This window comes from Gymnogyps californianus, chromosome 18 (genome assembly GCF_018139145.2).
Source record: "Gymnogyps californianus isolate 813 chromosome 18, ASM1813914v2, whole genome shotgun sequence".
In the NCBI taxonomy this organism is placed as follows: Eukaryota; Metazoa; Chordata; class Aves; order Accipitriformes; family Cathartidae; genus Gymnogyps; species Gymnogyps californianus.
The window spans coordinates 9938998-9966153 of record NC_059488.1 but is presented as its reverse complement, the minus strand read 5'-3'; the positions used below and the strand labels follow the sequence as shown (position 1 = coordinate 9966153).

Sequence of the window (27156 nt, the reverse complement as noted above, 5' to 3'; positions counted from 1 at the left end):
TTCTGCCCCAAACCCACTTCCCCTATAGCAAAGCAGCCCCAGCAGCTTCCAGAGCTGCTGCTTCCTTCGGCCAATTCCTCTCTTCTAGCAAACTCACCATTAAAATAAAACAGCACGATCAAACACAGAGCAAATATTGGATCGTCAGAGGGGGCTGCAGCCTTGGGCTGGGCGCATCGGGCTGCCAGGGTGTAGGAGCTCCCAGGGGCAGCATCGGCCCTTTCCTTCTGATTCCGCTGGAACACGCTCCAGGCGGACGCGTTGGAGGAGCCGGCCAATTGTACAATTACCAATTGTACAACGTTCGACTTTTTTTATGGGTTAGCACAACTAGGGCCCACCGGTTCACGGGAGAAGAGTGAGCGCACAGAAGGCAAAAGCCCGACCACTGCGCAGCTTGCTGGGAGAGGCTACGGTGAACCACCCCGGCGGGAGCGGGAACGACTCTCTTGCCACACCGCTTGTGTTGTTAGTAATGTCTCACCTTGCCAACACCGAGTTGCATTTTCACAGCCAAGTGCAACCTGTACTTACCTTCCCCACCCTTTGTAGTACGGACTTTGGCTTTGCTGGAGGTGGCTCTCGGGCCGCAGCAGCAGCGAGCCTCTCTCCTTATCGCTGCTGGGGAACGCCAGCAACACATCTCCGTGCTGAACACGCGCTTCTCATCTCGAGAGCCGACGAACACTACGCCAATTACAACCCATCTTGTCACTCAGATAGCAGCGCTTTTTCATTTTTAAGGTGTGGATTTCTGCCCAGACCTGCTGTACCAGTTTAGGTTCAGAAGTACCATTATCTAATGATACACCACAAGCGGCTTTAAGGGGTTTTTTTGGTTTTAATTTTAAATTAGTGGAGAGCTGGACCTTTGAACTGTCCTGCAGCCTACTGCTAATCTATGCATTAAAGGATATCTGGGTTAGGGGCCACCTAAGAGAATACCTGCATTTAACACCACCGCATTTACAAACCTGCACCGAACAAGCAGCATTTAGATGCCTCATACACTAATCCTCCATCTGCCACGGGATGTAACGAAAATTACTCTGAACTCCTCACCAGTTGCTGTAACGTGTGCTAAATAAACAGGCTGCTGGCAGGTGCTCTTCCTTGCCCTGAACATTGTGTGAAAATGCTAATAATCCCACCTCTTCTTTAGAGAAACAACCTCACACATTTACACTCTTAATCAGTTGCCTCCAAGGCAACCACACACACACATGGGCAAGGCTTGGAGGCACTGCCCAGCTCGTTGCCAAATAGCCAGCACCAGCACCAGCACCGCAGCAGCCAGAAGAGCATTTTGGTTTCGTCATGTGCAAGTTGCTGCAGGCCACCACCCCGCCAGCTGCTCTCTGCTTGAGCTGTTTTCCTTCCTGAGGCTTCCCCTCCTGTGGGAGAAAAGGCTTCCAACTTGTCAGTCAACAACCGTCAAGATAAATCCCTCTTCAATGGCATCAGTCCATCCCAAGGGATCACCAAATCTTGTTTCACATAGCCCTTGCAATGAATCTTACCAACGCAACTTTTCCTGGAAAATACAGAAATAACTTCCAGGTGCAAAACCAGCTACTGAACCAGGATTTTCTCCACAAATTTTGTTACGGGTTTCTTGACCAGCTATCGAAATACCTTATTTTCTGAGAAACAATTCCAGCAGTCTGCAGATAGGAGGAACACTGAACGATGTGGATTCATAAACCTTTGCTGCTCCTGAAAATGATGTTTCAGAACACCTTGTAATAAATCAAAAAACTTTATTTAAGATATATTATAAATTTACAACACACATAACATCAGTGTCTTCAGTGTGTATGTGTGAGCAGGTTTTAAGACTCAGCGTTCATTCTAGTCTCATTCGTGGGTACGACTTCTCCACACGCTGAAGGTACGCAATTGTTTCAGTCTGAACAGGTCTGGCTTTGCTAACAACCTCGATAACTTCCAGGAATATATTTCAGCAGACAACAGCAACTGCTGACAAGGATAACAAATCAGTAGCATTTCTTGCGTTTTGCCCGGAGGGCTCCTGTACGGCAGCAAAGCCTGCTGGCTTTCCCACTCAGGGAGAGGTCAGCGACCCACGCGAGCACGTCCAGAATGAACCCTGAATTCCACAGGCTCAGTGACATCCGCCCTCGTTAAGCTTCGTAAAAGTAAGGTTACATCTTTGAAACAGCTGTGCATGCCACACATCCGTGTCAGTGCCATATAAAAATGATCATATGCTGTACCTAATTATTTTATACACAGGTGAAATGAAAAATGGTAAGTCAGTACCTTGCGATATAATTTTACTGGTGCTGCCTTGTGGTAAGTGCTGGATAGCAAATCACATTCTTGTACAGTTCATTAAACTCTGATAAAAAAACGCAAATTAAAAATCTCTACAGGCCTCCGTTACCTGCTGCAAAGACACTTTGTTTTGTGGGGCTTAGTTTAAAACACGATCCAATTTCTTCCCTCTTCCCAGAGCATGATATAAAACTATGCCCAAATTCAGTCAGAATTTAATGCATTTACATTTATTGAAGTTCACGTGTTGCAAGCCGGAGCTGCATTGAAGATCTTCAAATCTAGGGCAAGGGGTCCTTAAAAAAACAAACCCCTTTTGTAACACCTAGATGTCAGGATGCCGGTGAGAACCACCACCACGACAGCACATGCACGTAGACACAACATACACTGCTTGCTGTTTCCTCTGCAGGAACGCGGGCATTGCCACCCCGGCCGAGCTCACCGACTGCCCTACCTCCGGCAACAGCCAACACAAACCCTTCAGGCAAATAATCGGCTCAGAGAGGAGGATACAGTCACTGGTTTGCTTACGCCTCAAAGCGCAAGGACTTATGATCGGATAGAAATACCCACAAAAATGTTATTAAAAGTAGAAAAACAGGGCATTTACTTTGGATGAAACACTCACTATCCTGCGCACGCAACTTTCGGAAAATTGCCGCTGAAGTAGAGACCGTTGGTAACCTCTGTATCTCTTCCACAGGCAAGATGTGCTGACAGGGTTACTATACATTCGTTTGGTGCAACGCTTAAACAACTTTCAAAATATATTAAAACATCCCTCAGCCCATCAATCCCAATCCCTAAAAAAAATAATCATAACAGTCCTAACTAAAAAAAGCATTTCAATAACCACTTAAGTGTTTCTTGGATATGAAGATTAATCTCCAAAAGACAAGTTTGGTTCCAGGAGAGTGAGGAAAGAAATGGGGGTCAAGGTTCTGGGACACGTCCGTGCTAGAGGCTGCGAGCAGCCAACAGCAGCAATTAGCTGGAGGTTTCAGAGCTCTTGCAGGAGCGAACCTTGCACCATCCCAGAAGAGCAGGAGTGCACTGCTGACTGCTTTAGCAACCGTGCAAGTTAATTTTCCAGCTGCATGGAGAACAGAAGCGTCCTTGAAATGGTGTAAAGATCAGCAAACTGTGAAGTAGCTGGGTAATCTTGTGTGACCATTTCCATAGAGCGAGGCAGCAATCTTAAAGGAAGACTCATGTCACTGCTCACAAGGAGAGAAAGAATGGCAGATTTTTTTTGGACTGGACCAGACACTAGAGGTTTAGTAGGAGAGTTACGCTAGCTCAGGCTCACAGGTCAAGACAATCAAGGTCCAAGTTGTAAAGTAGCCACTGGTATTTTTTTCTAAATACATCCCTTTAAATGCATCCTCCTATAAAGAGAGTATAAATACGAAGCCCTGAGAACAAACTTCCATATAGTACATTTCTATTAAAAATATCAGTGTTTTGATGACAAAAATTATAAGTTATATATATTTAAATAAATAGCTAGTTAGCTTTCAAGAGTCATGTAATATCAAAAGGTAGAAGATTGTCTGTATCAACCGATGGGGCAAAGAGCCAGCACTGTAAGAAACAGACACTGTATTAGCCACCTCCCAGCCCGCTGCCCTACTACTTGATTTCACAGGCTTCCAAATATTCCCTTGACCACGTTATGAGACACTTCAATATGACATGTCTTTGCTAGTTATAACTTGAACACCAGAGATGCAAGCATGGGACCTGAACCTGTAAATCCTTACTCCTGTGAGCAGTTCTTCCTCACAAACACTTTTTTTTTTTTTTTAAACAAAAACTTCTATTCCCAGGTGCTTAGGGACCTCTCACTGGCTCACAGACCAGGTTCACCAGTCCTCCACCCTTCAGCCACGGAACACAACAGTTTATCACCAGGCGAAGCTCTTCCCACACACACTCCTTGCGCCTGCAGACCCGTCTGCGCATTCTGCCTCAATAGCAGAGATCTTTTGGGTTTTTCCACAGGTTTTGTACAAACTGGGACAATCAATGCCTTGGCAAGCACAGGGGACTTACCTCCCCCCTCCATTTCCTGCGATGAAGCAGCAATACACCCAGGTGTGACGGGGACACACACCTCCCTAGCCTGCTACTAATTCGTACCCTAACACCACCACTGATGTTTTGATCAATTCCTCAAGCGTTCATTTAACCTTAAGGGTACTTTTTGTTTGGTTTAAACTCCTAAGTTCTGGCCTTTCAGCTATTGGGCACTGGAAACTTAAGTTCTCAAAAGAGAAGCAGGACTATGTTAAAGCCATACCAAGCAAGAAGACTGTTTGGCAGATCAGGAGAACACACTCTCCAACACTTCAGCTGTGGAAGTGTTGAGCTCTGGAACAACAAAATCCAGAAATAACCACATACTCTCAAGCCTTCAAGCATTTTAAAGATGCAGTATTCCTTTACCCCTAAGGTCTCTAAATGCCGCTGCAACGTTAGGTTATGTTGTTGAACCTGGGCATTCTTACCTTCTTCTATTACATAAGCACGATTTGTTTTACTGATACTTCTCCTCACTTTATAAAAGGTTCAGGGGCACCGATTCCGTTCTGGCATACCAAGGGAGGCAAGCCCTAATAACTTTTATCACGCTGATCAAACTGACACTGAAGAACATGCACAGTTCATTAGCAGGTCCTGGCAGTATCACCCTCTGATCCCGTTGCTGTGGGGTTGATGCAGAGATAGACAAGCAGCACAACCTTTACCCTTAGAAGTGCACGACTCTGCTCCTCCGAAGCAGGTCAGACACCGCGTATCAGGAATGCGCCCAGCTTCGAGCCCCTAAAAGTGGGGACCTGGTTCAAGTTCATCATCCACATTGCCCCGGCAGCAGTAACAGACAGTCCTGGGGGCAGCTCCTCCCATGCCAGTACAGGCAAGATGGGTTGCTCACTCTTGCCATATGGCTAGTCCCCCACGTTCTGCCAGCAAACCAGATGCCAAACTTTTAGATGACTCTAAAGTTGACAGATGATCTTTTGCCTGGTCTGTCTGGAAGCTCTACAGCCATTCCAGAGCCTGATCATGTATTACTGAAATCAAAAGAAGCATTTCAACAAGCCTTTACATTCTTCAAAGACCAAGACTGCTACCGAAGTATCCGTTCGTTAAGTCTGAACCTGTCCTTACTCATTCAGAAGCCAGAAAACCCCCATCAAACTACAGGGTCATTTTTCCCAGCTTTGTCTTCTAAAACAGACTCATGAAAAGGAATATTTACAAGAATCCTGATTGGTAGAGAAGGACATGCACCTCTAACATTAAGAGCTTCAAGTAATAGTGTCTTCTGGTATTATTACAGGCAAAAAAGCTTCAGGGAGTAAGAAAAAAATGGACAAAATAATCAAAACCTTTCGTAACACTACAACATTCACTCCCAACTACTCATGAGTAGTTGTGCTGAACTCACTGGGTTGCAGGATCAGGTTCCTAGCTTTTATAGTTATAGGACAAGGCTACAATTTAGCGTCATGCTGTCAATCTGTTCTTAGCAAGAGTCCAGGGAAATGGTTTTACTGTCCAATCTGAACAGAAGTATCTCTATAAAGCTTGGAATTTCTAAATGTAGAAGTAAATACTTCAGCAGTCATGAACTGTAAAGCTTAATATGAAATTACAAATAACAAAAAAAATCCTGGGACAGTAAGTCAAGATAAAATCTCATGCTGTTTTGATTTCCCCACCCTTCATATTAATTATGTGAAATTGGCAACTTCAGTGCCTTGACTGCATAACAGCACAGATTAGACGCCAAGTTCAGGCTGAAACTTGTTGTAGGGCTTCAGGTTGCATCTTGTTGCATTTTTGTTTTAAAAAAACCCAACTGCACAAAAAAACCCCACTCTTAAAAAGGTGACTTGCAGAGCTATTCAGGATCTCTCTGTGACAGGGCACTTTCGTGCTATTTATGGACAGGCTGTCCATCTGGTTACTCTGCATTTTGGAGAGGCAGGTCTTGCCTAGCCTGCCTTTCCAAAAAAGGGCTGTGAAGCGCAAGACATGGCAGGGATCATGACAGATGTCAATCATGTTTCACTAATTTGAAAATAAAAGCCATTTTTGTTCAGACTGTTAAAAAAAGTAACACCTGCAGAGCCCAATCATAAAAACTAGCTGGATATTCACAGTGAGTTCTGTTCTTAAAAGCTCACAACTCCTGTCTGAAATCTCAAGTCGGTCTTCTGACAAAACAGGAAAGACACAGCCTGACATTCTTGGTATTTCCAAGGTAAAAATAAGTGTCAAGAAAAACCACTTCTAGCTCAAAGAAGATAATAATTTCAAGCGTGCTTTTAAATACATTAAACAAGATAAAAGCCTAAGCGGATCTGCTTAACAGATCACCAATGAAAAACCCATGCAAATTAGTTGCCTTTTTGTAAACAGTTTGAAACAAAGTCAAAAAACACAAGTCTCCCTTTCCAAAACTGTGCACATAAAAATGGAAAAAACCCGCTATGTGAATACAACCCTCCTTGTGCTAGGATATGGCGGAGTACAAACTTACGAACTGCAGCCTACTTGAGAATCCAAGTCTTGGTGTAGCGAGTTCTGTCGTGAAAGAGATACTGCATCTTTAATGTAGCTGACAGAGAATCTCCTACAAGTAGAACCACCGTGGGACTGCAACAACACTAACGCAGAAAATAAATAGGAAAAAGTAATGCTATTTATTAAAAGAATTCCATCTCTGCATTATTCTGTTTAAATTATAATGCAAGATAAACAAGTTTGGATAGAAATGTCCTTCCTCTCCCAGTATTTGGACTTTTAAAAAAACATTTCCTAAGAATCAATTTAAAAAAGCATTTTATAATTTGATTTAGCCATAAATTAATACTGTATGGAGATGATTAATATCCTATGCTAGTGGTCAGTGACCTTTTGTAAACACTAGCCAGATGCTAGCAAAACTGGCTAGAAAACTACTGTCACAGGCCTTTTTAACAAGCAATATCATATTTCTTCCCAACAACCAGATTCTTAATTGTTTTCACAAAACCTTTTCCTATTTTTTGATATACTTTATTTTAAACCTAATACCTGAAAACATAAACAAGTCTTCAAACCTCTTCCACTAACACTAAATCCACAAGGCAATTAGCTTCAGTTGGCCATAACTACATAAGCTCTCGTGCGAGAGACCCATTCAGACAGGATCTCCCCCCCCACTTCCATCCATCCCCCTCCCCAAACAATCCATGCACCCTCCCGTTGAGGAGAAGGTGAAGCGAGGGACAGTAGGAAGTGGCACAGTGGACTGGCATTCCCCTCTACGTGCGATTCAGCGTCTGGAAGATTCGAGAGATCTGTAGCATGACAGGCCCAGTTTCTGGATCATTCATCCACTGAGTGCTGTTCAGGGGGTTTTCAAGCATATCCTCGAAGGCTGCCAAGAGATGGACATTGCAACACTCAATTAGTCCTTTAGTCAGCAAAGGCTTCAATGTTTGGGATGCTTCAACAACAGGACAGTCAGAAATAGCTACAACTCAAAGGCAGTGGGCAAGCATCACTCAAAAACGGTGGGAATACACATCATACATTTACCATTTGCACTCCTAAGTCTCCACAGCCTGGGATGCTACGGGCTGTTATGCTTTCCCCGTTCCTCAGCATTAAATTCACTTCAGACAGAGGCTGATTAAATACTCAGCCTGGATTACAGTCCATCTCACAAAACCTCAAGGACATGGGTTTGAAAAGCTAAAGCCTTAGCAAATGTCTACATGCAGTAGCAGGGAACATGCTACACAATTCACCCATTTATGAATGCCCATCTTGGAACCGGGACGTTTGCTGCCAATACTCCTATGGAAAGGCTCTTCTGCAACTCCACTCCTCTGATGAAAGATTTTCCACATCCCAGCCCAGATTTCTTAACGGCTAGCTCTTGCACTAATATCTTTTTCCTCCCTGGTACTTAACCAAGACAATTCATAGAAAGCACTGTCACCCCCTTGCCTCTGTTACCTTGGCTTTCCTACGCTGCACTTTGGTTGTCCCATGGCTACTCTCTCATAACAGCTCTGAAGAGAAAACTAAGCCAGCAAAATAAGAAGCAGGTATGCCAAAGGCTACCCAGGAATGAGCAGCACAGCCAGCAAAAGTGTAGCCTCTTAAGCCCCCAAATCTCAGAGCTCTCTCTTTTCAGAGGCCCCTGGAGCCAGAAGGGAAGCAGCATCTCTCCTCCGAGCACCGTGTGCCTTCTGCGTCCTGGTGTCTGGAGAAGAGAGGATGTCAGGGAGGCAGCCAGTTCCACCTGCCTAGACACAGGCAGAAGGGGAAAGGCTGTCTGTGCAGAACAATTACCTCCATTTCTGAACAGTGACAGCGATCCAAATATTTAAGAGTGTTTTTTTCTTTCTATACACAGCTGTCTTTACAATAAGCTTTGTTGGTTTTTTTATTTAAATGTGCTAGTTTTCACTCTTCTACTTACGTTGAAGGAACCAGACAGCTACTGCAAGAGCTAAGCTGCAAATTTGGCAGAAGAATGGTCCAGGCAATAATTTATAAGCCTTATGACAGACACTGAGCTGGACTACCGGACATTTGGAGCAGTCATTATGGAACAGGACAAAAAAAGCAGTTGCACATCTGACCTATTCAGAAGTCACCAAAATGTCAGTGTTGCAAGAGTCTGGCAGACCAGCACCGAGGTCAGTGTCTTAATTCTCCCCGGAGCATTAGTGTACAAAGCTCCAACTGACATTAGTGGGAGCTGTAAGTACCCAGCACCTCTGAAAGGCTCATCATTAATACCTTGCTCAAGGTCATGCGGCATGCCTACAGAAAAGCCCAGAATAAAGTACAGATCTCACCATTCACGGCTTTAACTACATTTTTTTTTTTTTTTAAACACAGACTCAAAAGCTTAAAACTAAAGATTTATCAACATTCTGTAAGTATCCAATTAAATGCAAACATTCATTATTAAAATCTGTGACATAAGCAATTTGTAGATGTATCATCAGGAATATATTCTCTGATGTTCATCCAAGCTTTACAAGCGCATATAATGGCATTTCATTTTCTATTTATATTCTGAGCTGCAGTGTGGAACCCTCGCTGGAAATGAAGAGACCATTTGTTCAGAAATCAGAGTGGGAAGGTTCTGCTCTTGAATTATTTAAAGGCTTGCAAACTCTCCTAATTACATTTAAAGTAGTATTTTTAAAAGCTCTCTTGAAAGAGCTGCGCATACACCCTTTATTTAAAAGCATTGCTTCAAATAAATTTTGAAGCTAAAGACTAAATGCAAAACTTTTTATATACATCACAGAGCCAATGTCATTCTTCTGTATCGTCCTCCAGCGTCAGAGAGACCAATTCAGAGATTTATGTTTCACCGTCAGGCTCATCAGTTGGGTACTTGCTGTGCTCACAGCCGTTCTGACCACGAGCACGCAGACTTTACCATGGAGCTGAAACCCAAGCAAGGGGAAGTATATTTTCACATACGTTATCTCAACTTTGATAGGCAAGGCCTTAGCTCAGACTTCTTGTTTGGTTACTCTTCCACAAGTTATCTTCCGTCTCAATGATCAGGCCTCAACACACAGTAAGCTGTACAGCAGGAAACAGCCTTGTTTTTTCTGTGAAATAATCAGAGTTCTAGACAGACATTCCTGATTTTTCCCCTCGTGCCCAAAGGGAGCACACAAAAGGTCTCCTAAATCCACAAAAGCATTGCAGCCAGCAGCTATTAAAGTTCTGAGTTCAGCAAGTGTAATCCAGTAGCCTGGGGAATCAGTAGCATTTCTGGGACAGCCCCAAGTTCTGTTCTGGGTTTAGCTGAGTTGCAGTATGAAGCAAACAAACAATGCAGCTGCTGAAAGTGAGGAAAAAGGGTACAGGGCTGCACCTCTCCCACAAAGTGTGCTGTCATTATCCAGTCTCTACTTTTATTTGCTAGCAACTACAGAGACAGCGTATATATATCTCAGGAACCCAAGCAGGACTTACCTAGTAGAGTTTTAGGGTTGGTTAGCCCTAACTGTACCACTGGGTTTTCTAAGATGGCTTGGAAGAGAGGGCTGTTGGTGTCAATGCCCTTATCTAAGTCCTCTGGAGAAGGCTTTCTGTCTCCCAGCAGCCATTCACACTGAAAGAAATCACCAGGCACAACAGATTTCATGATTGGTTCCATTAGACTGAAAGTGTCTCAAAAGTTTTGACAATGTGGCATGTTAAAAATATTTTTTCCTCTCACAGTTAAAGACATAGCTATACATTTCCTTTCACAACAGAGTACTATTCACTTGTGTATTGCTCCCACAGAAGTCAACTTTTATTTCAACGGGAAGAGCAGCAGTGCCTGGTATGGTAATAAAGTTACACCAACTTCGGATGTTTCAAAGCTCAGGGAAGATGTGTGTTATCCTACATACCTACTGCCTCAGAGGAACCCCATCAACATGGTTACAATGAGGCAGCGTGAAGTACCATCCAGCCCAATATCCTCTCTCTAACAGTAGTCAGCACTTCATGCTTAAGAAGAAAAGATTCCTTGGCTGTCAGCTGTGTCCACATAATTTGCCTTAACATATCATCCACTAGCAGGGGATCAATCAATCTTTGAAAACCTTCATATTTTTTGGTTCCATAAACTGTGGAATGCATTGCTGCAGAAAGGTGATTAACACACTGCATGGCTTGAATCTCTTGCTTGATCATTTCTTCCTGTCCTTTAATCAGTTATTAGTTATTGGGAATACCTTTTCCTTTCTCAAGATAGTATAATCTCTTTTGCAGACTCTGGCGAGGGAGTTTCTCAAAAGCTTTCTGAAAATCCACATATGCTATCCCAACCAGATCAGTCTCAACCTCACACATGCTGAGTTCCTCTAAGAAGTCTAAAATCTTTGTATTCTAGTTATGTATCTATTTTGAAATAGGCACAGGATATATAGTGCTCGTTTAATCTCCAGTAACAGTTGGGCTCTATGATAGATCAAAACACCAACCAATCCAACGACGAAAAGAATCAGTTGAACAGACATAGCAATAAGGAACAGAAATGACATTGTACTCACGGCTGCATTTTGCTGGTTGTTGTTTACTCTGAGTGCATCTACCACTTCTTTTTCATCAAATCCCATCTCCATCAGGGCAATGACAGCCTATATCAGATTTGCACAGCTTAATAAATGTAACATTTAAAACAGAAATGAGAACAATCATATCCTTTCACCTTCTGTGCAGAAGCTTTTTGTGAGGTAAAACACCCCACTGTTTCCATTTGTAGACCACTACGTAATCTTATCTACAAAGTTTTCAAATACCCTGTATCACAAGTGTCTTTATTATAGAAGAAGTCTTAAGACTGGAGGTAGTTCCTATCCCCAACACTGAAAGCTAAACGCAAGGCAAACAGCAAGTGGGGTAGAAAGGAGAAGGGCAGGACAGAAACACCTTCTTTTGGAACTTCTCTCGGGTCACAAAGCTTTCGTTCACGTCTCACTGACAGATCAAGCTTCACATGCATTTGTAGTTCTATTCACTCAATTTAATTTCACTTCCCAGATTTATTATACTGCTAGTGAGCGTTATGTATTTAGACAAGCGTACCCAGATATTGTTATGAGAATGTTTAATCATTTAGAAATTGTACCCAGGTCAAATACATTTGCAGCTTTTAACCGAAATCTCAAGAAACAGCTAGTTGTAAAAACAAAGTGCTAGATTCTAAAGAGCACCTCCTGGTGAGTTTACAGCATGATAACAACACATATTTTCACTTCAGCTAATACTGTGTTCTGAAAAAAAGCCTAACTTCTGCATTTGCTGCAAGACTTAAATCTGCTGATGATACTTTTCCTTGCCCCCTAAATACAGTAATGCTCTTCTGTCCTTTTCTACAGCAAAAGGACCTACTCCTGTCCTGCAACCCTTCCTTCCTAGACAGTCATAAAAAGCAATGCCAGGAGTCTGGCAGCTCATTTCAGTCCCATCAGTTAATTTTCAGGTGCAGAAGTAACAGTGTCAGTAATTTAGATACTGCTATCTGAGACAGCAATGCATTAATTAGGTAATATTCCTTTCAGCAACCTGAATTTAAACAGTCCCTAAAGACTCCCACTAAAACACTGTCAAGCCAGCGTAATATACATATACCCAGACGTCCCATTTCATTTATTAACTAAACATTTATTTGGATTCCATGGTGCCCACACAGTCCCTTCCAATCCTAACAGTTATATAGTGGGATAAACAGCACATACTCGTGGGTCTGGACGGAACTCTCTTTTCCTCCGGATCTTCTTGAATATTTCTGTCAGCTCATCCTTGGCCTCTTCCCCACCCGCTTCTGAACTAGGACCCGCAGCCGCTTCAGCGGAGGATGCACCAGCTTCAGCTGTGGCTTCTGACGGAGCCTGACCTGGAAGCGGAGCATCCACTGTAGGGTCATCTGCGTGTTCTATCAACCACTCCATGGCCTGTGTCACTGACATACTGAAAAGCAAATCGAAATACAGGGATGAGAAACACTCCAGATGTACAGTAGCATTCCACACACATTTGCCTTTGCATTTATTTCCGTGGTATGCTGACTTGCAGGTTAATTAGTACCTGAAAAGTCATAAAGTTTTGGAGCAAATCTCAGAGCACCTTAACTCTGTGTGCATTCAGGGCACTACAGTCTTCTCTGAAGCCAGGAAGACAGAGGAATGAAGTCCAACTTGGACAGCTGCAACCCAGATTTTAAAAGGCATTTCTGAGGGAGTCACCTTATTCTCCACATCATCTGCTTTATTTCACAACAGAGAAACACTGACTATTTGCAACTGTTGACAAAACTGCAAACAAAGCATGTTGCAAATTTACATGGAACCACATCTCAGATGCAAGCTGCTTTGTTGCTTCTTAAGGAGATCTCTCTCAGACATCCACCCAGTGACCAAGGAATGCCATTAACACCACAAGAAAGAAAGAGGGTGCAAAACATTATATGTGCACAACACACCTCCAACGAGAGCAAAATTCAACACAGGCAGTCGCACTTGGCCATGTACCACTGTCTTAAGAAGAAATCTGTGATCCCTCAAAGGAGAGGCCAGCCCAAGGGAACAGAACATCATGATCATAACACGGTCACTTGCTACGCAGTGTAAGTACTCAAGCTAAGGGATCTTGAGAGTGCCTCAACACATCTCTTCCCAATGAATACAGAGGAAGAAGCAAACACAATGATAGGGCAACTGAAAATCTAATTTCACTTGACACAGGGGAATTATTACATGTTCATAGAAAGGAAAGCCTTTGCCTATTTGGCTTTTCAGTTACAACGTGAAAGATGGAGGACATCATGGGAGAAAGTCTTTCTGAGCTACAAGGGAGAGATACTGGAAAAGAGTGACTGGAATATATTGTGGATTCTCTATCATTAGAAGTTTAAGAATGGCCTAACAAACCCCCTCTCACAAGTGAGGCACTACAGCTGATTCTTCTTAGGGCATGAGAAGAACTACATTACCTCCTATTTTCCTACAGTTGCTATCTGGACTTCACAATAGTCTTGGAATGTTTTTAAAAGATCAGCACAAAGTATTTTTCTACAGCTGAAAGACCAGTGTGGATGGGCTAGGTTTGCTTTTTCTCTCTGTAAAATCCGAATTCTAAAGTGAAAGAAAACGTGAGTTTAATACTTGGAAACAGTGCCAGCCTGGCAGCCCTGTGAACCACAGACCAGCTATTCTCTCCAGAGCAAGTACAGCACTGTTTCCCCTTCCCTGTGCCACCTGCGCACTGCCCGAGGCAGCACTGTTCGCTGAGTTAATGCTTTTTCCAACCTAGTTTCAGGTGACCCACATAAGGAGACTTTAGAAAAAAAATGCAAGGTTTTTTTTTTAACCATATCAAGTAATTTACAGGCAGCGTGCTGAGTACACTTACTGATTTAATCGAAGGGCTTTGACAGCTCTGCTTTCTGGAAACCCCATTTCTGTAAGCTGTCGCAGAGCTATCTCATCCACTCTGTCTTCCTCATCCTCATCCAGCATGGCTACACATACACAAACAAAACAATGTTCAGATTGACTTCAAGCTAAAATAAAACCCTTTCTCAATGGAATGGCACGTGTTAAGTTCAAATCCTATTCTTCTCTTCCATCCCTTCTTTTGTTTCTGCCCTGAATTTGCTATCTCATCATTTAATTTGCTGCACTCAGCTTGGTCCAGCTCAGATAGATTCTTCCAGGACAAAGACTTTGTCCAGATGTGTTCAAGATCTCAAATAAAAGACAGCTAACTCTCACATGACCGTGGTATTTCCACATAAGTAAATACATAGGAGATTCACTGAAGATCTATTTATCATTTATCTAGAAAGTAAGTTGGATCTGGTCGTAGCAGATCTCAAGGGCAAGCATTTCCCACAAACTGAATCAACAGCTACACTTTCTCCTCATTTTACTATCTCCTCATGCATTTTCAACTATTCTTTACCACCCCTAAAGTGCAACTCATGAGGTTTTCAAATTTTTTCACTACTAATGATTTTATTTTAAAATGGAACTTCTCATCAATCCCAAAGGGACCTTATAAATTCACAAGTTTTAGACAATCTATATTCATAAAGTGAAATCTTTGCCACAAAGTTTGCAGTAGCTTTGCTATTACATCAAGGTCTGGACTTCACTCTGCGAGCCCACTCTTCTGCTGTGGAAGCAAACAAGTTCCCAGGATTGAACTAGTAACTAAAGATATATTCATACCATTTGCCTTCTTAAATAGTTCAACTGCATCTGGGTTCAGTGCTAGCAATTTCTGTGCAACTTCTATGAGAGACACTAAGATCTTCCGGAGCTCTGTCTGGAACTGCAAGAAAGGAAACTGTCAAAACATTTAGACGGGAAGTTACCAGACATCATTGAATCTTAATAGATCTATTGTTAGTATCTCAGCAGTAGTCTGGCCCCCTGGACAGAAGGTTGCTTTAGTAGGGCTTTATTTTCATTGTTTAGTCTCTCAATAAACACTGGGCCTTTCCAGTGAAGTGCTACATGTAAGTAAGAGCTACTGGGCAGAAAGATCCTTTCATTTCTACCACAGCCTGCTGCCCAGTACCACCACAAGATGTGCAGTGTTCAAGAAAACTCATTGTTTCACAGAAACACTTTGACTCCCACCTTGCAGAAGCATTGTAACACCACAGTCACAGTAGCTCCGTACCAGTGCTACTTGCTTCTGTGAACCAACAAGCCTTCCTGGTCTACTATTTGCTTTCTAGTAATCTAAATTTAAACAACCTAGACCAAAGCTACTTTCTAAACTGAAGCATCACAAATTCCTTTCAGTTGGACATGTCTTTTTAAATATACTGTGCTCAGTAGGGCATGTTGGCCGTCAAACAGCTTAAATGCCAGTTGTCCCTTTTAGGTTACTGGGGCACACTGACAGCACGCAATACGTAGGCAGATTTGCTGCTTCATATCCCTACCAGTACAGAAGGGTAAAAGTAGTCCCCACACTGCTGAAGGCACAGTTAGAAGCATTACAGACTCTATCAGCATTCAATTACTGAAGTAAAAATTTATGCTTAATTTCTCTTTTTAAAACTGTGGAAGAGGAAGAAAACCACTGCAAACACCTGAGCTATTTAAGACTGAAGAAATAAAAACCCCTAACTTCACATTTGCCAGATCTTTAATATGTTTACTGAGGCTTTCCCATGGACAACTAAAACATTTAAAATCATAATTTAGAACAGAGTGGTTTATTATCACTAAATAGTACCACCTGTATCTAAATCTTAAGCTATCTACTTTAATATACATTATATGCATCTGAATTTCTCTTACAGAGAAAAAAGAATCCCATTCATATGTAAGAGGAAAGGTTATACGAGATAAAAGGCAATTTGGATGTTAGCGTGCGAGTTAAAGTGAAGTCTAATACTTACATCCCTCATGTTGTGATGGGCCACAGTGCGATCTGCATTGCGAGAGGGCAGATTTGCAGTTGCTTTGAGAATAGCATCCTTATCAGGAGCTTTCTGCTCTTGTTTCCTCTGAAGGATAGGAAACATGATCAGGTTTCATAACCCATTATCCACAGAACAGAGAACACAGCATAGCGGAGAGCAGTTTCATATTCTTCACCAAGGCATCAAGCAGTGCTCTGCAACTTGCAACTAAGAGAAATAGCAGTCTAGCAATACAATGGATTAATAGCACCAGTATCATTTTGCAATTATAGAGCAAAACTGGACCTTTTGGGTTGCCCCACTTTCAGTTCTTATACCTATTTCTGTTATCTAAACAGGGAAATTCCAGCATAAAGAGGGAAAGTGATGTACCAAACATGGACAGAACTCAGAGGCCTCAGTGCCCAGGACCATATTCTGCTCCACATGGTCTGCTCAGAGCATGCTCTCTTCAAACCCATGGTTTGTCGAGAGCTGTACCAATACTGTGCACAGACTAACACTTAACTGCTTAACACTGGAAGTGCTTTGCTGCTTGCAAGTATCATGCAGAGATATGTGGTGCCTTGGATTTTCAGTACTTGCTTTAGTCCAGGACAAAACATAGCAGGGTACAAACTATAAATATTTCCCAGTCTTATAACTTCTGCTCTTACAGTGACATTCTGCACAGCAAGACCATACTGAAGAGAGACACATACACCAATACCTACAGGAAGGGATACAGAGACATACACCAATACCTACAGGAAGCAAGAAGAAACAAAGCTGTGCAAGGACAAAGTAGAGAGACCTAGGAATTGACAACGTCAAGCACAAGCATCACTCAAAGTGTTTATGCAATAACATCCACTGCAGTACCCCTCGTGCATAAGCATCATCCTGGGCATCACTGACTTTCAGTAACAATTACATTCCAATAAAATAAAAAAAGAATAGTAGGGGGCCAACACTTCAGCTCTAGAGACCTGGTTAGAGGGTGACAAGCCACACACCGATAAAGACAGAAGACAGCCTGACAGCAAATCAACATATTTCTATTGGGTTTTCAAACAGAGACAAAGCAAGGCACTTGCTGAACTACGCTTATACAGTTATTAGTTATTATTTGTTCAAAGATCAAATCTATACCACTTGCAGAGAGTATCTACATGTCTTATTCTAAGGCAAATGTTCTCACAATCAAAGTTAAAAATGGAAAATCAGCTTCCTCAAAGTTTGGAAGAAATATGGAATAATTTCCCTAGAATTTAACTGGCAGCATTTGCTGCATTGCATAACTCTACAAACAAAAAAAAGAGTACACCACAGTAATCCTTCTGCAGCTCATTCATAAAGCAGTTAATCAAAATGGCCAAGTCAAGAAGTCTTTTAAACTCACCTTCTCCTCTGCTGACACGTCTGCCATTTTGGGGAGTGGAGGTGGCGCACGCTTCTTTACTAAAAGCAAGACATCTAGAAAGAGAATGATACTGAAATACATTAGAAAGTAATGTGGAAACAGTTCTTGTAAGATACCTCAAATTCAATTTTTCAATTTTCAAAAGTTCAGTTTTTCCTGGAGATGAATTTTGTATTAATTCCACTGTAGCATCAGACCTTTTTCACACTTTAAAACCTGCATGGCTTTATACACCCCCCTTCAGTATTTGCAATTCCTTATTGCACAGTGAATTCAAAACACAGTCCGTTATTAGTTACGCTTTGACTGTTACTGGTTTCTTCTCCTCCTCACATGGCACCATTAAAGAAAGGGTGTTGCAGGCTCCGGTTGTCTTGTGCATTAATAGTACATCAATTGGCTCATCATAATAAGAAAGCATCAGCACTTCCAGTGCTTCCACTGAGAAGGAAGCAGTAGAGACTGGCCACAGATCGTTTTTGGTCTAAGCTGGGGCCGTCCTTCAACTGCAGCATGGCAAGTGCCAAGCTCCAACAAGAACTTCCAGTGTCAGGCTGAAACGCACCTTTGTGTGTGAATGGCAGTAGAGCGATTCACGGTCTACAGCAGGGATGCATCGCTGGTAGCCTACCAGGACAGGTCTCGAGGGCAAACAAGTCTTCAGTCTCAGATATCCCACATGATCTGGCACGAGCTTGATTTGGGCTTTTAAGACTAATACTTTCCCCTTACAAGGCACCCTTTCTCTAGAGATCACGTGATGCTTTACAAGTTTCTATCACCTCAGTTACTACCACATACATTCTAAGGGTGGAAAGAAGCAGACACACTAGTTAGAGCCCCAACCGGGCCTGTGCAGCACCTACAGTCCTTCAGCCAGATACGGCCTGACACGCAGTTTTCAGTCCATTGCGTTAAGCAGGTAAAAAGCAAACAAAGCATGCACTGCACAACAAGTTTCCTTGGTCTGGCTCAGCGCGTAACAGCCAAGAGCAGCAGCTGGTCAAGGCTGTTAACCCTCATTTGTCCAGCTGATCAGAACACGAAAGGATCCACATGCTGACTCTTGGCTGCCCTGTGCAGTCAGCCGGTGGCAATCAGCTGTTGGCCACGATCTTCTCTCCCTGACAAGCCAGGCACATGAAAGGTAGAGCACATTGCATAGGGAAAAGGAGCGAAGAGGCATTCGCACGACAGCTTACTATGACTACGCAGTTAATACTGCTTAGCTGCTGCAAACTGCAATTCAAAACTCTGTAGGAGCCGACGCCTCGCCTAGAAATAATACACCACCCATCAGCAAAAATGCTGTCCCTTGCCTTCGCCTAAGATGGCACTTCTCAGCTCCTGTTCAGCTCTAAAGGCGATAGGTGACACTGCCTTGGAAGAGACACCAAACTGCTCGTGTTCACGACAGCAGTTCTCCAGCCTGCATGAACTCAGGCAAAAACCCAGGAACTCTACTCCTGCTGAGTTTCTGGTTCAGACAATATTTCAGTCTACAGCAGTCCTGCTTCTCTCACTTTCTGCACCACTGCCCTTTATCTCCAGAAGGGGCCATTAGTTTAAGCTGTCTAGTAAAATCTGATTCAAGCGCTCATCTTTAGACCTTCTTTTGTTTCACATTAATCCTTTACACCTTTAAAGTTCAGAAGCAAATACATACCTTACATACTCTACTGTAGTCAGTGATACTACAGCGTGAATGGATTCTGACCTATGTTTGCAGAGGACAGAATGAGATCTAAACTGCAGACACTCTGATACACTTCAGCAACCATCCTTCTGCTTGACCTGGAGACCTCAAGAAACCCCCCAAAAGCATTGGGTTGTCTGTTTTGGAATACTCAGTCATGATAACTATTTTTGAATCATTTTGAAGGATAAATGCTGCCCTGGAGGTTTAAAAAAAATTCCTTTAAAAGGAGATAAAAATAATCTGTTTAACTTACTGACTTAATGAACACTCCTAATTCCTTTTCAACTCCTAAAAGGAAGAGTGAAGAAAAGCAAACTGCTCAAGGTGCTTTCCCCAAGGCAGGGGGGAGGGGGAAGTCTTTATTCCTCTTCCTTTTTTGCCACCTTATTAGCTTCCTATGTCAAAGCAGATAGCAGATATTAAAAAGATTACTGCTTGGAACTCGCCAAATAGTTAAACACAATCTCACATTTCCAGGCTGATAGGATTAAAAACCTGACAATCTTACCTCTATCTTGAATGTTTTCCTCCAACACTGTTTTTGCGTCTGTCAGCACCTTCTCAGAAGTAGCATGTATCAACTTATGATGTGTCACAGTTTTTGGATCCTCCAAGCTCCCAGGTACACACTGCAGAAGATAATAAATACTGAAGATCAGAAGACAGAAATAAGCCTATTGCATGCATCACTGCACTTGGCACTTAAGATTCTCCACATACAAACTGTGCCATCATTTACTTAAGTAACAGCACAATACGCTAGAGGCCAGTGCACAGAATGTATTTGATTGAAGAAACCCAGGCTTGAATTGTGCTGTAATGATACTGACTGTAGTAGGTTTCTACCTGTGTATCCAAGCTCCTGGCTGGGAAGGAAGGATTCTAGCCTTCCTCCCTTGATGCTGTTAAATTAATAGCTACATCAGGGAGTTGGACTCGATGATCCTTATGGGTCCCTTCCAACTTGAGATATTCTATGATTTAAGTGCCAACTGATTACGATGCTCTCAAAAACTTCTTTAAACAGACAGTTTCAAAGACCTAACATTACAGCCCAATTGCCCCAAATGAGCCCTTCAAGGGCACCAGCCTCTGTGAGTGGATTTATGCTTTTGCAGTACAGTACATCTCTATCACACTTAATTCTGAGTGCTTGGTCCTACAGTCAGGCCTACGGAGATTTGGAGCAAAGCAAGGATGCCCTAGGACCCACAGCTACGCTAATTCTGCAACAGATCGCTAAGGTCACTCACTCTTAGCGAGAAGTCTGGAGGTAGCAATTAGTATCATGAACTAAGAATGCAAATCTACAAAGAGCATCCAGTGTTTTTACAGAAGGGAAGGCTATAATAATGCAGTATGTTTCTCATTTGTAACTAGTGTCAAAATAGAGGAGAGACTCTCTGCTTCATCTAATAATTATTATTTACACACACTGTCAGACTAAACAAGCAATTGCCAGCAGTGATTTTGGTATACTTGACCTTAAACTGGGAAGGAAACAGCAGTTTCTGCACCTTGTTTCAAGCTGAAATCAACAGATTTGGCTGCTGGAGCCCCAACCTGGGTTCCTGCTGAAAGTGCTGAACAAAAGTTACATTCACAATTTTTCTTCCCAACCATAAATAATCAGTGTACAGTAGATTTTTTCATATACGAATGTTGTGCTTAATTCCTTATTACAATTCTAAATTGTACGTCAATTAATTCACTAGGAAATCAAGTTCAAATTCTGAAAAAGGAGCACGTGCACACACAGGCCTTGAACTGACTCATCTTCACACCAGAGTGGCTCCCAGATGCACAGTGATAGATTTCAAGAACATTACATCAGTGCATCTAGAGGCTTCTAATTTGTTTGAGTGGAAAAAGCAAGCATAGTGGTTGCAATTCCAGAAAGGCAAAATTAAAAATAACCACCTACCAAAACTACGAAATTGATGCTGCTGTTCTCGCCACAAAACAGGACACTTAATACTGACCTCACCTGCTCTGCTCACAGAAAACAGCTTTTAATGACACTTCTTTCAATACATGTTTCTACCAAGCCACTTTTACCATGTCTGCAGAAGAGCATGTTCACCCTTCATGCAACAGAGACATTTCCAGAAACCCCACTGAAATCAGTACTTCACTTTGATGTAGCATTGAGTCCTGTTCTTCATAAAATGCATCACCAGCCTCCTCCAAAGGAATCCTTTTAGTCCATCATCACCTTTTCTGTTGTGACTGCAACTGATGGGGAACTCAGCTACCTGCTCTTTTTCCAAACATAATGCACTTGTTTTCAACACGGATCTTCAGCTCCTCATCTGAACTTCTGCACAGTTCTGATGCCTCAATAAGATTGAGGCGAGAAGGTTTGAGTCCTGCTTTGTATAACAGTAGCTTCTTACTAATCCTTCAGCATATTAACTGCTGAACAAAAGCCAAAGAATGCATTAAAGCCTAGAAGCAGCTGGGAGTACCTCCTGTAATTGATCTGATAAGTTACCCCAAATGCATAAGAGTACATCAGCGGAACATCGCCTCTCCGTACAAGCTCAAAACATTACTGTTACAGATCCTGAGAGTCAGACCCCAAAAGGAAGAACTTGAAAATGGGAGCTGGGAGGTGTATGTTTGGGGCGGGATGGGACACAACAAGGACCCATTATCCATTTTTTCCCTAGCACATATAAAGGGTGTGTGTGCGATCATAATACTAATAAGGTGAAAGTGTAAGTGAAAAAAATGAAAGTTGCTGTTTTAAAAGAAAAGTCCAGTGGACACCTATTCTTACTTCTTGTTCCTCTAACCACTTTATTAACAACTGCATAGAATAATAAGGCATATATGGACAGTATATATATCAAAGTGACTTCTCAGTGATATACTTAGCTTATCGTAACATTTCAACATGCCCTGGAAATAGAAAGGCCATCTTAACAGGCAACACCTCTACTAGCTCTCAACAGACCACCAGGAACTACCACCACTAATCATCAGATCTCACTGTGGAATCTTGCTTCCTGAGAACCATATCTGCCAAAAGACAGTATTTTTGTATTAAATACAATGCTTTAAAGTGTAACTGAAAACATCTTCCTGCCCTGAGAGAGAACAACACTGGTAATCCGCAGGAAGAGCAGTGAAGGGGAGAAGAATTCCCTGCACAGGAAGCATCTGACACATAAGTGAAAGCATGCCGAGAAATCAGGGTGCACCTTGAAGCAGAGAAATCAGGGTGCATCTTGCTGCCCCGGGGCACGGCCGGCGTTAATGAGCACTGCTCCCCCGGCAATCAGAGGTGCAGCACGCTGGGGAAGATGAGCGCTCTCTCATCTTTTTGTACAAAAGGATTGCCAGGAGAGGATCTGCTGGTTCATCCTTTTGCTTCCAGCATAAATATTTGCATTTCTTTTTAACACTGGAGTTTACGGCAGGCTGCTCTGCCAGGCAGGTGAGAAACCTTTGTTCACAGGTGCCTGAGCAACTGCTGAAATTGAAAGCCCTGGTGATGCCAAATGCTATTTGCGAAGCTTGGAATCCTGATAAACCACAAGGCTTTCTGTTTGTTTTTAAAATAAGAAAAAGCATTTTTTGTTTGCTTTTATTAACAGAAACATTTGAAAATAGTACTGACACTCCCTACTACTAAGCTTGGGTGGCTTCAACCACCTGCATCCCTCACAAAGTATCCAAAAGATGCCCCGGGGCATGAACCTACCTTATCTTTGTACTCTGAGAACTAGCACCTTGCATCTCTGTTCCACAGATACTCCTTAGCATACCTTAAAACCCAGGCGAGTATCACTGAGGTAGCTTAAGAAAAAGGGGAACAGAAGCACAGAAGCATTAAAAGCTTGCCCCACACTGCCAGGAAAATTACAGGTAGAGCTTATGTACACATAGAGCCCATGTTTGTGCATCCCAAGTGCATGACCACAATTTACATCAGTATTTCAGAAATACTGCTGAGCCCCAGGAAGAAGCAATGGTCTCTTGTGATTAGAGGACCAGAACCAGGACTGTCTACAGCACCGCTGGCCAATGCAGCGCTGTACTTGAACTGTCAACGCTGGGCACACGAATTACGAATCATAAAGATATTTAAGTTAAGCTTGAGTTTCTGTGGTTAAGCTGACCCTTCTCAATTCTGGTTCTGAAATGAACAGTTGCTTTTTAAGGAAATCACAGAAGAGCTCAGGGCCTGCTCCCACTGAGGTGGTGGGGCCTTGTGCCAGGACAAGTGACTGTTCCAAGAGAACACTTTGATGCTGAAACTTGAGTTAAAAAAATAACTAGGAAGGGAAACAACTTATTATCAAGTATTTGTTCACAGACAACATAGACAGCATTACTAAAGGCAGCAGTTCAATAACAATCACCACTAAATTGTTACAGGTCAAGAGATAAAACTAGTGGGAGGGGTTTTTTTTGCTTTATCTGTAACAAAAAAACCAAAACATAAAATCGGGGGGGGGGGGGGGGGGGGGGGCGGGGAAGACATCAGGAGTGACACTTCAGAGATCAGTAAGCATCTGAATGTTATGGAGGGAAAAGTGGCCACCTTCCTAGTTCAAATCTCTTACAAGTATTATCTTCCTCTGCTTCCTGGAAGAATGACTTCAAAGACTTTAGGGAACACAATAATCAGCATCTTACAAGAGATGGCTGCGTAAATTATCTCAAGGTGCTGTCAAGATTCATTGCAACATACACATGATCAGGAGGCATGATTTTTTCCATTTCTATTTTTCCCCTCCATAAAACTATATATTATCCATAATGGTTATGCAAATCCACAGCATTAGCACAAAGCAGCAGAGAGAATGAAATCAAACATCGTGCCAAGTTATCAATCGCCTTCTGCCCTGACTCGCACTGCAATGCAAACATCTATTCAATTAAGCTTCCTGATAATTAAAGGCCCTTCAGCTCTGCACATATGCATGTAATCACTACCCCACCCTGTTTTGGCAGTCTTTGCACCACTCTTCTGCTTAATCGCTCAGCTGCGCTGAAGGGGGACAAGAGGGGAGCACTAAACTTCTTCCAGGAAGATAACAGTGTGGGGGGCCCTGAACCCCACAGCTTTCAGCAAGGCACCCCCATTTTCCCTCAAGAAGGATCACACCTCCCTCAGGCAAAGAAAACCCAAATGTAGCCCTTCTCATCCCTAAATCAAAAAGCGCTTACAAAGACTACAGGACAAGAAAAAACCGTGTGCTCTGTGTGACCTGTAGTTTCCAGGGGTTCTAGCCGAAAGCAAACAACTAGCAGGCCCGAGGCAGAGGGCACCTGGGCTGCTGGCCACCCTTACTTCACAGCATGCTCATTCAGAAAATAAAGCCTTTTACCCTTCAAATGGGGGTTAAGTAATTACATATTACAGGTATGTTCTCCTATTGCAAGTGTGTTTCATGGAAAAAAAAAAGTCTTTGCAAGACTTTGAAGACAAAAAACCACTATTAAATGTGATGTAGTAAATTGCGCTCCTAGAGATGGGAGTAGAGGCTCTTGCTTTTGCCACTCAAAAGTTACACGTCTCTCAGCAAAGCTCTCAGCAAGAAATTCAGCAGGTTATGACTCAAGCTGCCAGACCACGTTGTGTTGGTTCCAGAACGACAGACTTTAGGACGGTCCTGGTCATGGGTCACAACATTACACGCTGTCGTTGTCAGTCATGTTTTTGCTTTGAAGTAAAACACTGTCATGGCAGATCTTCAAAATTCAGTCCAACAGTTTTGTAACCACTGGTTTTAAATGTTAAAACCAGTGGTTACAAAATGTTAACACCCACAAACACACCAGTGGTAACTGAGCATGTGAGTACAAAGAGCCTGTGTTTTCCAGCTCAACTTCTACAGACTGTGCCTGGGCATTTTCATGCGTTTTCTCTTCCAGACAGTGATTAGCAATTTACCCTTTGGACACATCCATTAAGACCTTACTGCTTAGAGCACAGGGAGAGCATTAGACAAGCCTATTATCTCCCCACCAAATATCCCACTATTTACTGTGCCAACACAGGGTAAGGCTGTACTAAAACTTTTTCAAAAAGGGAAGTTGTCCACCACAGTCACTACTTTCCTTGTTTGTTCTTAAATAGAAAGAAGAAACAAACCGGGCTATAATTTCTGAAGGGAAATCATCAGAAGCCAGTTCACCAGTCTCTTGCAACACACGGTCACCAGTTCATAAAGCGCACGCAGGAGCTGGTGATCTCTAATACTACCGTGAAACACACGCCAAATTCTGTAACTAAAGGTTGCAAAGTAATTTCCCCCCCAAAGCCTCCTTTTCCAACACACAAAGCGCTTGAAACGGGCATTTTCTTTCTATATGGAACAGTTTCACACAATTCGGGGGGTGGTGGCAGACACGGCAAACCAGGAAACCAGAACACAAAACCACTTGTGTACTTGAGCTACTTTAAAAAAAAAAAAAAAAAAAAAAAAAGACTTTTACAGGGCGTTGTAAAAACCTCCCTTCTTTACACGGGGACCTGCCTGCCCTTCCTCTCAACCACGATCTTCAGTCCCAGCCCGGGACACGGCGCGTACCACAGAAAGCGCAGAGATTTCGGCGCTATCTGCGGCTCACACCCGCCCCGGGCTCGCCGCTCCCTCCGTACGACCCAACACACCCGAGGGTTTCCCGTGGGCACAGGCCAGCCCCCGGAGCCCGCCGGGGGAGCCGCCAGCGCTGGGGAACAGGACGGGACACCTCTCCTTACGTGCTTCAGGCATCGCTCCTTCAGCTTCTCCACCGTGGTGTCCTCGGGGACCTCCTCCAGCCACTCGGCGCCCTCCATGGTGCACACATGGAGCCTCAGCACCTTCCCCGCGAAGATCTTCTCCTCCTGCACGAACATCGCCCCGGGCCCCGCCGCCTCCGGCCCCCGCTCTGCCCCGGCGACACCTCACCAGGCCCCGGGCACCGCCGTGCGCCGGGCCCCGCGCTACCGCCCACCCATGAAGGTGACCCCGCCAGGCCCGAGGCAAGCGGCGAGCCCAGCTGGGCCGCGCTGGGAGAGGGGGAGCTCGGTGGGACCCTGGCGGCGCTGCCCCGCCCGCCCGCCGCGCTGCCCCGGCCCCGCCGCCGCTCCTGTCACCGCCTCGGCCCGACCGTCCCTCCGAGGGGACGGGGGCGCTCCCGCGGCGGCCGGAACCGGAAGAGTGGGGCGCCGCACTGCACGCTGGGAGACGTAGTTTTCTACGGCTGCGCCGGAAGTGAAGGCCGCGACGGCCCCGGGCGGGGTGGGGCAGGCATGAGAATTTTTTCACCGTTTATTAACGGCTCCGCGGCGGGCGGAGCGGCCCGGTTTAAAAAAAAATAAAAATAATGGGGGGGTGTGGGGGGGAAGTGTTTTCCCAGTGCATTGTGGGAATCGCCGTCTCTCCCTCCGCCCCGCAGCACTGTGGGAAGTGTAGTCCTCCCCTCCCGGTGCACGCTGGGAGCTGTAGTTCGGGGCGCTGAGGCGTCGCCCACAGGCCTCGGCCAGGCCGCTGCGGCCGGCCCGGGCAGCGCTCGGGCAGCGGGCTGCCCCCGCGGACACCCACCCGGGGGGCGCCGGGGAGGCCCGGCCGGAGCCTGCTCTCCGTGACCGAGCGGGACGGGACGGGACGGGACGGGACGGGACGGCCGGGGGGACACGGCGTTCTCCCTTCCGCCGTTAGAGGGGGACCGCGAGCTGCCTACCGCGCCCCGGGCCCAGCCCCGGCGGGGAGGCGGGTGGCGGTCCCTGGGGACAGAAAGAAGCTAAAGCCACCCTTGGGATCGTACCGGGCGGGG

At 44.0% G+C, this 27156-nt stretch overlaps 1 protein-coding gene across 2 annotated transcripts; it reads right to left on the bottom strand.

Moving 5' to 3' along the window:
• Positions 1-7527: 7527 nt before the first annotated feature.
• UBAC1 (UBA domain containing 1) lies at positions 7528-26406 on the bottom strand. Of its 2 annotated transcripts, none has more exons than XM_050907915.1 (10): positions 26099-26406; positions 19886-20006; positions 17658-17731; positions 16253-16360; positions 15066-15183; positions 14245-14353; positions 12573-12804; positions 11385-11471; positions 10315-10453; positions 7528-7735 (listed from the first exon to the last, which is right to left on the bottom strand). In XM_050907915.1, the coding sequence occupies exons 1-10, from the start codon at positions 26234-26236 to the stop codon at positions 7620-7622; spliced, it is 1242 nt and encodes a 413-aa protein (XP_050763872.1). In that variant the 5' UTR covers positions 26237-26406; the 3' UTR covers positions 7528-7619. The 2 variants fall into 2 exon arrangements, with proteins under 2 accessions (XP_050763872.1, XP_050763873.1); XM_050907916.1 differs by having other exon boundaries at positions 15066-15168.
• Positions 26407-27156: the final 750 nt, after the last annotated feature.

Coding starts and splice junctions, on each gene's coding strand:
- UBAC1 (XM_050907915.1), bottom strand. CDS start 26,236: ATGTTCGTGCAGGAGGAGAAGATCTTCGCGGGGAAGGTGCTGAGGCTC. Junction 16,361..17,657: donor ACGTGTCAGCAGAGGAGAAG/GTGAGTTTAAAA, acceptor CCTATCCTTCAG/AGGAAACAAGAGCAGAAAGC. Junction 14,354..15,065: donor ACTATTTAAGAAGGCAAATG/GTATGAATATAT, acceptor GTGTATGTGTAG/CCATGCTGGATGAGGATGAG.